Source organism: Schistocerca americana, chromosome 5 (genome assembly GCF_021461395.2).
Source record: "Schistocerca americana isolate TAMUIC-IGC-003095 chromosome 5, iqSchAmer2.1, whole genome shotgun sequence".
NCBI classification, from domain to species: domain Eukaryota; kingdom Metazoa; phylum Arthropoda; class Insecta; order Orthoptera; family Acrididae; genus Schistocerca; species Schistocerca americana.
The window spans coordinates 438217154-438229823 of record NC_060123.1 but is presented as its reverse complement, the minus strand read 5'-3'; the positions used below and the strand labels follow the sequence as shown (position 1 = coordinate 438229823).

Below are 12670 nucleotides of genomic sequence, written 5' to 3'. Positions count from 1 at the left end.
AATACTCTCATAACTACACAGAACACGACTGACACTTGCAATGTGTTGAGGACATTGCACAGATGCCGTTCGTGGCCAAATACGAGAGCGGAACTTGCACACTTGTCTGGCATCTGATTTTATGTTCAAGCATGCATTTCTCGCGGTGTTTCCACATTTTTGTCCTACCCTTCAACTTTATGATGTCTATGGCCAAAGATTGTGTGTGTGTGTGTGTGTGAGAGAGAGAGAGAGAGAGAGAGAGAGAGAGAGAGAGAGAGAGAGAGAGAGAGCTCTTTTTGAGTAGGTTTAGCAGTGAGTGTTTGGTCATATATCAGTTACTTGTATTCTGCTATGGTCCTTTGATGTATAGTTTTCTTGTATTGATTACTTATTCTGATTATTTTCATCTCTTGCTTAGGCTGGTTCAGAGTTCCTATTACTGTTATAGACGTTGTAGAGGGGACTCAGAACAGCAATATTTGGTACTCAGGGCAGCAATATTTGTACATTTGTTAGTAAACCCATGTCCGGTAATACGCTGTTTGGAAGATAAACGACTTTTAACGATGGAGGGAATACATATTGACAGAGGTCGATGTCTCGCGTCACGTGATGTCTTATGCGATGTCAAGTTACGTGTCATCAGAGAACAACAACCTATTGAACTGGAGCAGATGTCCATCAGTCGCCACTGACTGTATATTATAGAATGCCAGAGAACACGTTTCCCGAGTACACCGACATGTTACTCATCTACTGTGAAAGTGGGTGGAATAGTCGATTAGCACAACGTCTATATCACAAATGGCTTCTGGATCGTGCCCATCTATCACATGCATTTTTTACAAGATGCTAACAACAACTTCGGGAAACTGGCACCTTTAAGACTAATAGGAGCGACTGCGGTCGTGGCCGGACGTGCCACACTGTTGTCATGGAAGAGGAAGTCCTTCAACTGTTCAAATAGGACTGTATGTCGAGTACCTGCAACATCACTGTTTCCTTGGATGTATTCCAGAGCAGCATCTGGCGAGTTCTCCGTGAACAGCCACTTGATCCCTGTCAGCTCAAGAGGGTGCAGGCAATGGGTCGACCTGAATCTGCGCCACATCCCTATCACTGCACATGGTTCCTACACCATTGTGTCAAAATTCCAGACTTTCCCCAAATCGTTCTTTTCAGAAATGAATGGCATTTCACAAACGGAAGTTCTGCTCATCCATCGTAACAGCCACATTTAGAATGAGAAAAACGCTCATGCCACACGTCCGCATGAATTTCAATATCATTTCGGTGTTAATGTATGGGCTGGTATTATGCATGGTCTTCTGGTTGATCCGTGTATTCTACCACCCCGTCTAACCAGTCCTTCCTGCAAAACATACTGGTGCAGCATTTGGAGGATGTGCCATTACATACACACTGGGCTATGTGGTTCTACCATGATGGTGTGCCAGCCTACTTTTCACTTTCACCAAACATTCGGGGACAGATCTATAGGTCATGATGGACTGATTGTTGGCCACAAAGACTGCGTGACTTAACGCCTTTGAACTTTTTCCTTTGGGGCTACAAAAAGAGTATTGCTTATGAGACTCTTGAGAGTCACAGGACGATCTCCTTGCCCTTGTAATCCCTGCAGTAGAGGTCATTCGGGACACTCTAGGACTTTTGGACAATGTGTGTGTGAACACTGTTCGCAGATACACTTTCTGCAACGAAACTCGTGGTCGCCACTCTGAGCATATGTTGTACGAGGTGTGATTGGAAAGTTTTAATAATGGATCCGCTACTACTTACTGGTTTGGCAGGCAGGTACACAGAGGGTGGGGTGTGAGTCATTTCCTTGTCCTTGAGCGTCCTCTGACAGGAAACTGCATTTCCTGTATTCAGTTCGTTGTGGCAGCTGGTTGAGTTCGGGGCTGTTAGGACTTCTTGTCGGATTCTGTCTGTGTGAAAATGGACGTAAAAACGGAGCAACGAGTTTGTGTGAAATTTTGTTTTAAAATCGAGAAATCAGCTTCTGAGACTTACGAACTATTAAAAACAGCTTTTGGAGAAAATTGTATGAGTCAGTCAAATGTTTTTGTCTGGTTCAACAGATTTAAAAATGGCCGCGAATTGTTTGAAGATGAACCACGGCCCGGCTGTCCTTCCACCTCAAAAACGAATGAAAATGTTCTGAAAGTTCGCGACCTGGTGCGCTCTGGTCGTGGGCTTACAATTAAGGAGATGGCTGATGAACTTAATTTACCTTTCTATGCAGTTCAGGCAATTTTAACTTAAAATCTGAACACGGGTCGACTGTCCGCAAAATGCATTCCAAAAGTGTTGTCAAGTGACCAGAGTCAATACTGACTTGAAATGTGCCAAGAACTGATTAATCGGACTAAAAATGACCCACATTTATTAAATAGGGTAATTCCAGGTGACATATATAGTGGGTATATGGATATGATCCTGAAACCAAAGTGCAGCCGCGCGGGATTAAACGAGCGGTCCAGAGTGCAGGAATCAAAGACTGTGCGGCTGGTCCCGGCGGAGGTTCGAGTCCTCCCTCGGGCATGGGTGTGTGTGTTTGTCCTTAGGATAATTTAGGTTAAGCAGTGTGTAAGCTTAGGGACTGATGACCGTAGCAGTTGAGTCCCATAAGATTTTACACACATTTGAACATTTTGAACCAAAGTGCAGTCTTCACAGTGGAAGACTCCAGGTTCACCATGACCGAAAAAAGCACGGCAGACTCTGTGAAGACAATGCTGGTGATTGTGTTTCGATTCTACCAGTATTATGTACAATGAATTTACCCCTGGAGGACAGATAATTAACCAGGAATACTACAAATGTGTCCTTGAGCGTTTGCACAAAGAGGTGCAGAAGAAAAGGCCTGCATTGTGGAAAGACAGGAGTTGGGTGCTACACCATGACATGCTCCGGCTCATCGACCATTCTCCATAGTTGAATTTTTGACCAAATTCAAAATTCCTGTGCTTCCGCAACCGCCATATTCCTCTGATTTGGCCCTTGCGGAATTCTACCTGTTTCCTAAACTGAAATTTTCGCTGAAACGGGCAATTTGACTCGATTGAAGACATCCAGGCAAACATGGAGAGCGTCCTTAACATATGAGGGCTATCCACAAAGTACATTACGTTTTGGAATTAAAAATAAATAAAGTATTGGATTTTTTTTATTATACACAGATGAAAGCCATACTTAAATACTACTTTTCTACATATTTGCCATTTAAATTAAGGCACTTATCGTTGCGATGGACGAGCTTGGAAATTCCTTCGTCGTAAAATTCTGGCGCCTGCGCCTTCAACCACGTGATTACCTCTTCTTGAAGCTGTGCGTCGTCATCAAAACGCTGCATAGCCAGCCACTTCTTCATTGCTGGGAGTAAGTGGAAGTCGCTCGGTGCCAGGTCGGGACTGTACGGCGGATGAGGAAACAACTCCCACTTAAAAGATTCGAGAACTTCATGAGTGGCATTTGCTGTGTGGGCCCGGGCGTTGTCGTGAATCAGCAAGATCTTTGAGCCCAACTTTCCTCTGCGCTTGTTTTGTATTGCTCTTCTGAGGTTGTGCAGAATTTGGCAATACCTTTGAGAGGTTATTGTAGTGCCTCTTTCCAGGAAATCCACAAAAATCACATCTTTTCTGCACCAAAAGACAGTCGCCATCACTTTCCTTGCCGACATTGTCTGCATGCATTTCTTGGGTTTTTGGGGGGAATTTGTGTGCCCCCACCGCATTGACTGCAATTTTGTCTCGCAGTTCACATGCTTAACCCATGTTTCGTCACCAGTAACGATGCGATCGAGTAATGAGTCGCCATCTTTCTCGTAAGCGTCCAAAAACGTTAACGCTGCAGCCATTCGCTGATTTTTGTGAATCTCTGTCAAGATTTTTGGTATCCATCCTGCACAAAACTTGTGGTAACCAAGCTTTTCGGTAATGATTTCGTGCAACAAACTTCGTGAAATTTATGGAAAACTCATAGAGAGTTCCGTTATTGTGAAATTACGGTTTTCACGGACCGCGGCATCGACTTTTTCGACAAGTTCGGCAGTCACTATGCTGGGTCTTCCACTTCGCTCTTCGTCGTGAACGTTAGTTCGGCCATTTTTAAATTTTATGACCCATTGACGCACTCCACCTTCAGTGATAATGTTGTCCCCATACACTTCACAAAGCTGCCGATAGATTTCTATCGGTGTACAGTTTTTTGCAGTCAGGAACCTTATTACAGCACGCACTTCACACTTTGCGGCATTTTCAATTAATGCTGACATTTCAAACTGTCACAGTAACTCATCGGAGTACAGCACGAACCTCACTAGCACGGCAGGATGCCGACTGAGCGACGGAATGCCATGACATGAAGATGGCCGCGCTAGCCCCGCCCCTAACGGACACAAACGAAAACGTAATGTACTTTGTGGATAGCCCTCGTACTTCAGGAAAAAAAATTCCAGGAATGTTTCCAAAAGTGGAAACACCGTTGGAGTCGGTGTGTACAGTCAGAAGGGGACTATTTTGAAGGAGATACATCACGGTAGCATGTAAGTACCACCATTGTACAATTACAAGCCCGTTCTTAAAACTTTCCAATCACACCTCGTAGATCACGGAGGTACGAGTTGGTTGATACGTGTGCAGTGTATCTTTTGACATTCATTTCAAGTCATTTATCTTCCAAACGGCGTATTTCCGGACATGGTTTATTTACCACAAAATACTGCTGTCCTAAGACTCCTCTGCAACACCTGTAACTCTGAATCATCCAATGTGATGATGGTTATTTTGCTTTAAGTGTTTTGCAAATGTGGATTGATTAGTGTAATACTTTTAAGAGGCCGTGCTGAAAACTAATGCCCCCGAATTTTTCATGTGAAGTAAAATAAGCCGTATTAACATTCTGCATTTTTAGTCATCATTTCTAGATATTTGCAGCCATCTGCCGGTAGAGGACAGCAAATTAGTAGGGTGGAACATGCTGGTGTGTAATGTAACTATGTCAGTGTTTGAGAAACACCTTGTTATAACCGAGTTTAGAATTCAAAGAGTTCGTCCATACATGGGGTACTCTCTCGTTCAGCATGAAAATGCTAGACCACAGACGAGCACTGCGTTATCCGTAGCAATCTGACATCTTGGATTACCGTCAACGATTAGTGATGAAGCGGTGTAAGAATAGGTGAAGTAGCGACTCTGTCAAGAAAGTCGAACATTCTACATTGACTCTATCAACAAACTTTTCTCAATTGGGAGAAATGTATTCGTCACCCGAGTGATTATGTTGAGAAATTAATTTTGTAGACGTGAAGAATGAAAAGTGCAATGTTAGTAATGATTAGTTTACTTAAAATGATTAAAGTGTTTTCACATTAAAAAATAGGAGTTATTATTTTTCAGCATGTCCTCGTAGCATCTGATACGTTCCTTACATCTTATTCCAAAATTCCTGCTTGTCATTTCAGTATGCACTGTGTTGGTATATGCCTTATTCTTGGAATTTGTCGCTCTTGTATGTTGAGGCCTTTCAATATGCTTAAAGGATGTTTAATCTTTTATATCCTTAGTTCCTCTGCAGTCGCTGCATTACATGACGAGGTAGTTTAAATACAAGAAGAAGAACACATATCATTAAGGGCGGTAACATGGGATTAGTGGACGGAAGAAGAGGGAAACGTGACATTTCTTCAAAACGAGCTTCTGTTAGAGGACTAATATTGGTTTCGAAATTTTTAAATGGTGATCGATGATTAATAGTGATTACTACTGGTTCTTACGCAACATGCCTTCAATTGCACCTTCTTAGAAGTTACCAGGTACTCTAAGATTCCACATATGAGGGTCAGCTGAGCTTTGACGTACCCCTGTGGATATAAGAATGATCTGCATCGCCTGAACTGGCCGATACTCACATCGTTGCTTTAATAATACTGTAGCGCAGTGGATAACTAATAGGACAGGGGTGGGTGTTGCACTTCACAAAGACTATTAACAGGGGGATCATGTAACTATGAAGTGAAGTGAAACACTGGCACAAATAATCAGTATTTATATAATGGTACCTACTAATATATAAATGAACAAGAATTAATCAAAGGATCTATTCGATCTTGAAAAATGCATAGAACACGAAAATTCACAACTATTAAAATGGGAAATGGAAGAATATAATAATTCCAATCCCAAAGAAAGCAGGTGTTGACAGATGTGAAAATTACCTAACTATCAGTTTAATAAGCCAGGGCTGCAAAATACTAACACGAATTCTTTACAGACGAATGGAAAAACTGGTAGAAGCCGACCTTGGGGAAGATCAGTTTGGATTCCGCAGAAATCCTGGAACACGTGAGGCAATACTGACCCTACGACTTATCTTAGAAAATAGATTAAGGAAAGGTAAACCTACGTTTCTAGCATTTGTAGACTTAGAGAAAGCTTTTGACAATGTTGACTCCAATACTCTCTTTGAAATTCTAAAGGTGGAAGGGGTAAAACACAGGGAGCGAAAGGCTATTTCCAATTTGTACAGAAACCAGATGGCAGTTATAAGAGTCGAGGGACATGAAAGGGAAGCAGTGGTTGGGAAGGGAGTGAGACAGGGTTGTAGCCTCTCCCCGATGTTATTCAACAAACAAAAGAAAAATTCGGAGTAGGAATTAAAATTCATGGAGAAGAAATAAAAACTTTGAGGTTCGCCGATGAAATTGTAATTCTGTCAGAGACAGCAAAGGACTTGGAAGAGCAGTTGAACGGAATGGACAGTGTCTTGAAAGGAGGATACAAGATGAACATCAACAAAAACAAAACGAGGATAATGGAATGTAGTCGAATTAAATCGGTTGATACTGAGGGTATTAGATTAGGAAATGAGACGCTTAAAGTAGTAAATGAAGTTTGCTATTTGGGGAGCAAAATAACTGATAATGGTCGAGGTAGAGAATATATGAATGTAGACTGGCAATGGCAAGGAAAGCGTTTCGAAAGAAGAGAAATTTGTCAACATCGAGTATAGATTTAAGTGTCCGGAAGTCGTTTCTGAAAGTATTTGTATGGAGTGTAGCCATGTATGAAGTCAAACATGGACGATAAATAGTTTAGACAAGAAGAGGATAGCAGCTTTCGAAATGTGGTGCTACAGAAGAATGCTGAAGATTAGATGGGTGGATCACATAACTAATGATGAAGTATTGAATAGAATTGGGGAGAAGGGAAATTTGTGGCGCAACTTGACTAGAAGAAGGGATCGGTTGGTAGGGCATATTCTGAGGCATCAAGGGATCACCAATTCAGTATTGGAGGGCAGCTTGGAGGGTAAAAATCGTAGAGGGAGACCAAGGGATGAGTTCACTAAACAGATTCAGAAGGACGTAGGTTGCAGTAGGTACTGGGAGATGAAGAAGCTTGCACAGAATAGAGTAACATGGATAGCTGCATCAAACCAGTCTCTGGACTGAAGACCACAACAACAAAATGGAACAGCTGTAATCTAACACTTAAAGGACTTGATACGACCAGATAGTTCGGCTGAATGGGACAGAACTGGAATCATATAAAGACACAGTGATTGTTTGATTGCTCCAGAAGAATGAAAATCTATGTCATGCAAATGGCATCACTGATTGAGTCATGAATGAGTCTTCAGTTAAGCGAGAAAATCATAAGATTCGCAGAACCTACCTGACCCTAACTACGCTCCTACAAACGCTTGGCAAGTTTCATGGCCTGCTTGCCATTCTCTGTCGCCCATTTTGAAGTGTGATGGCGTTGAGTAAAGACGCACACCCAACTGCGGACACAGTTACGGACGTGCACACGAAGGGACGAATTGATGTTTCCACTTCTGATATGTCATGTGGCTTTCTGAAGCGCTGCCCCGCGTTCCAAAACCTCAAATGTGGCGCGGATGCGCCCTTTGTTCTTAAGGGCGCTCAACGCTGCAAAGGGTGTGGCAAATCGGCTTCCGTTGGAGCTTGTGCTGCCGATGGCCCCATCCGACCCCTCAACCGAGAAGACACGGTTAAGAACGCGGACGTGGACGTAAATGACAAAGAAGAAAAATTTAACGACCCATATATCCTGGTTCGCAATTCCAAACTGTCGTAAGATGGGTGGAAGAGAAGAGATGCACAGATAGTGCTCTTTCGCCTTGATCAAGAGCAGATAAGCTGTTCCAGGACGGAATCACAACTTGTGAGCAGGAAATCAACCCAGGCGAGAAAGTGGGCCATGATCTCCACAACTGGAGGCAAGAAGAGAGCTTTGGCTGACACATGTGTGATGGGATGTGTTTGGACATCTTTGGCGTCCAAGTATGTGGATCCTCTGCACCACCAACAGCTGATACAGGCGCGAATGGCGGTTGGAGGAGAGTCACATGGAAGTGTGCGGCTCATTCTACACCAACTCCCAAGAAACCGGTAACTCCTTCCTGGCGTTTAGTGGTCCTGACCCACCGACGCAACAATAGTCGCAGAACGGACAGCAGGGTGAGGAAGGCAGCCCAAATCAGCTATCATGAAGGCAGCAGCCAAATGAAGACCTGGCCAGCTCCCACCTGGCACCACAGCTATGCGGTCGGAACAGGAGCTACTTGCCAACCTCACTGATATGAAGAGGATTACAAAGGTTTCCTGTCACGTCGCCGGCTGTGGTGGCCGAGCGGTTCTAGGCGCTACAGTCTGTAACTGCGCGACTGCTACGGTCACAGGTTCGAATCCTGCCTCGGGCGTGGATGTGTGTGATGTCCTTAGGTTCTAAGTTCTAGGGGACTGATGACCTCAGCAGTTAAGTCCCATAGTGCTCAGAGCCATTTGAACCTTTCACGTCTCGAGCAGTGGACGATGGCAAACTACATCGTGAAGACTGCAGGGCTCTACTCTGTCAAGTACAACTCACTAACTGTGCAGATTTCCCAGAGGTGATGAACGAGGCGGCAGCGCCGTCATTGCCATTTTATACACACGCTACCATTCCAGGAAAACTCATCAAGGTGGTCTTCAAGTGATTTTCAAGCTCGGAAATCTTGGACTTCCTTGAAGAAGTACTGAAGGAGTTGGTATTTGCAGTACGTAGTGTGGCCTGTGTCAGGCGCCACCAGACTCAGAAAGAGCCGCTCTCCACCCTGGTGATCGCTGTTGACAACTTGTACAACAATAAGTTTTTTTCAGCTGAAGACACCGCAGTCATTGTCGAGCCGCTGTGCAAGAAGAGAGGTTTGCCTCAGTGCTTTTGTTGCTCCTTCCCTCAAGATCACGTTAACTGTGCAAGCATCAACTGCCACTGCCAAGGACACACAAACCCGCATGCAAGAACTGTGGCGGAATGCACGTCCCAAGTTACTGTGGCTGTCAGTACTTTAAGGCTGTGGTAGCTCGACTGAGTGGCATGCTGCACAAACAGAAGACCGACTGCTCTGTCTGACATCTGCTCCTAGTCACGTGGGCAGTGGAGTGGCCAAAGAACAGCAAAAGCAGAAGGCGGGCAGTGAGGCTGTCACCACCGCTTCCACCCCATGAAGCAGAAGAAATCGGCACCTACACACCAAAAAGCATGCTTGAGACAGCACACTAGAGGATAAGCGTGTTGATCCCGCCACAGGGAAAACTCGCTGCCACACAAAAGACAACAACACAGTAGCAGATGGCAGCACTAGAAGTGCTCCAACTGCCATCCAAGCTGATGGTGCAACAAATCTCCCAACAGCGGCTGCTGTAACCTGTGATGTAGCAGCAGCCACTGTCACCAGGTGATCCGGCTGCCCTCATCGCTTTGCCATCAACGAAGTGTCTCACATCACCAAGACACTGCTGAAAATCGTTGAGATCATGATGCTGTCTGGCCAGGCAGCCACGCCCGCTACACTGCAGCTAACGCGCTGAGCTATTCATACTGCTGTCCACACTGAGAAGCAATGAAGACTGGCCATGCACTGGCCAACGAAAAACAGTCAGTACTGCTGGCAGTGAAGAAGAAAAAAAACTGAGAACTAAGATAGCAACACAAAACGAGAAGTCAACTTCTGCAAACAAAATAAGATTCTCTAGGAACAGCACCTGTGCTTAGCCATCACCAGACCAGGGAAGAAGAGGAATTCCTGACGAATACCCCAGACATATACAACACAGACGCTGCTCACCTAAGCTGCAATTTCTCACCATATTCAGCATTCTGTGGTGTTGAGAACGCTGTGTTCTGTCGCAGTCTGCAAGACATAAGCTGCCGACTGCAGGAACATCTCTCTACATCTGCATGTGAAGTATAGGTCCAATGCTACACTCAAAATCTCCAGTCGATGTCTTCTATTCAGAATCCCGAGGTGAAGTTCTCTCTTCAGAATTCTCTCCTTTCTACCAGTCCACACAATTTCCATCCACCCTTGACCACCTAGAAATGTTTTGGAATGTAAACCAATCATCTAAGTCCTCAGTCCGAGTTCACAAACAATTATGTGTAACACTCCCATCCTTCGGTTAAGTTTTTCATTTCAGCCAATACGCTAGTCTCCACCTCCGAATTTCTTGGAAACTAGCGTCCAGACTTTTGTCGTCTGCTATCTTTTAAGGTGAACCAATGAGGAGCCCTCTTACAGCCTTTTAGACGGGTGCTCACCCTACACTAAGGGGTACCAGGAAGTCGGCCCATCGCCTTACAAGGACAGAAAAGAATTCCTAAGCGCGATGCAGCTACGTCGCCTCTTACAGAATGCAGAGAGAGGCTGATTTCCTCCACCACAGCATTCTAGGAAGACGACCTGTTAGCAGAAAACAAAGTTATTTTGAGATTTGTTTTGACCTTTTGGAACAACTTGTAAAAACTAAGATTCCACACCAGATCAGGTGCTCGTCATTGCACACTATACGAATACTTTGAGTGATGGCCTCGGCATTATACGAAAAACTGCTTGTGTAATGCGACTCCCAAAACAACCCATCTCTGCCCTGAGCCTCTCTCCCTATCCTGGCAGTGGACTGACGTGTATCACATGCCACTGGCAAATCCTCCCCAAGTTTGGAAGTCAGTTATCGAAAGGAGCCATATGTCATGTGGTACCTGAAGTCCGTGACACAATTGTAGAATTGATTAATAAAACGATGCTCCAGTTCCTTACATGTACTGCAAGCCTGCGAGTGTTTTCAGCCTTCACATCCAGCCCAGGCACACTCCAGTCATCGACAAACTAATGATATGGAACAGCAACTAGGAAGGTTCTTTTTTCTTCCTTTCACTATTGCCTGCAGCTCCTTCAACATATAGACTGTTTAAATGCTCCTATTGCCATAATATGTATTTACTTGTGATATCAAAAACACACAGATTCATTTCATACACTACAGATAACTTACGTGTTCCCACTTGCCATAACCTGCCGTCTTTCTCCTCGAAATTAAGATCATGGTGTGACGTGAGAGGTGTGAAGTGCACACATGAAGATTGTCTTCCACGTTTGAAACCACATGTGTGAATGAGATCTTTGGCCTCTATCACAATTAGCTGCATATATATATATATATATATATATATATATATATATATATATATATATATATATAAACCTTCGGTTCTGTGGTTCTGTTCACGTGGTAAAGAAGGGAGAAGGAAACAACACAGGGGACTTTTGTTGTGTCCTTAAAGGAAAGTGTGAATAGGCACTCAGTTTACTCCACGAAAATACAGCCATATGTCAGTTAACTATAATTTTTTTCTCGCAGCTCATCCCTGTAATCTGACACATGTTTGTCGACAGAGATATACGTGAAGGATGCAAAGAATGATACATGCATGCCCGATGGCAGCTTACTCCATGAAAATACAGCCGTATGTCTGTTAACTATCATTTTTTTCTCGCAGCTCATTTCTGTAACCTGACACATGTTTGTCGACAGAGATGTATGTGAAGGATGCAAAGATGGGTAAATGCATGCCCAATGAAAATACAGCCATATGTCTGTTGAATATCATTTTTTTCTCACAGCTCATTTCTGTAACCTGACACATGTTTGTCCACAGAGATGTACGTGAAGGACGTAAAGAATGGAACATGCATGCCCAATGCCGAGCCATGTGTTCTGAATGATACGCCATCAACAGCGTGGGTGGATGGCAACAACGGACTGGGTGCAATCGTAGGCAACTTCTGCATGCACATGTCCATCCAGAAGGCCAAGCAGACCGGCATAGGATGGGTCACTGCCAAATGTGAGTCTCAGCATCTGCTTTTGTTTCTCCTTTCCTGTTCCCCATTAGCTTTCACAACAGCATCTTGAAGTCTTGTCGTCCATAGCTGGTGTTAGACTCAATGCATACTGAAATGGTATGGTACCCATGTCTAGAGAGAGCATGGCACTGTTTTGAGTCGCCCCCATGTTAACAGATGAGACAAGGGGTGATGAGTGATTGCAAAATTTTAATCCAAGTGGGCATGTGAAGGGGGAATCTTATAAATGTAACTTTTGATATAACTAACTTGCAGCCTGGAAAAGTGACATGCACCAAAACCAAATTTAACAGAATCTAATGCAAAACTTATTCAGTCTCAAAAGTTGGCAGTAGTAAGCGCACTTGCAGATAATCTAATATGTTTTTTATTTTCTTATAAACGACTAGGCTGCGCATATTGGCCACCTACTCACTAACATTTTTTATAAACGAATGGAAACTAACACACCCAC

At 43.9% G+C, this 12670-nt stretch overlaps 1 protein-coding gene across 1 annotated transcript in view; it reads left to right on the top strand.

Annotated features, from left to right (window-relative positions):
• LOC124616419 (uncharacterized oxidoreductase YjmC-like) overlaps positions 1–12670 on the top strand; it is an 84040-nt gene that overhangs the window by 20576 nt on the left and 50794 nt on the right. Inside the window, exon 2 of the mRNA XM_047144726.1 lies at positions 12009–12197. Within this exon, the coding sequence (XP_047000682.1) occupies positions 12009–12197 (189 nt within the window). The remainder of the gene's footprint in view (positions 1–12008; positions 12198–12670) is intronic.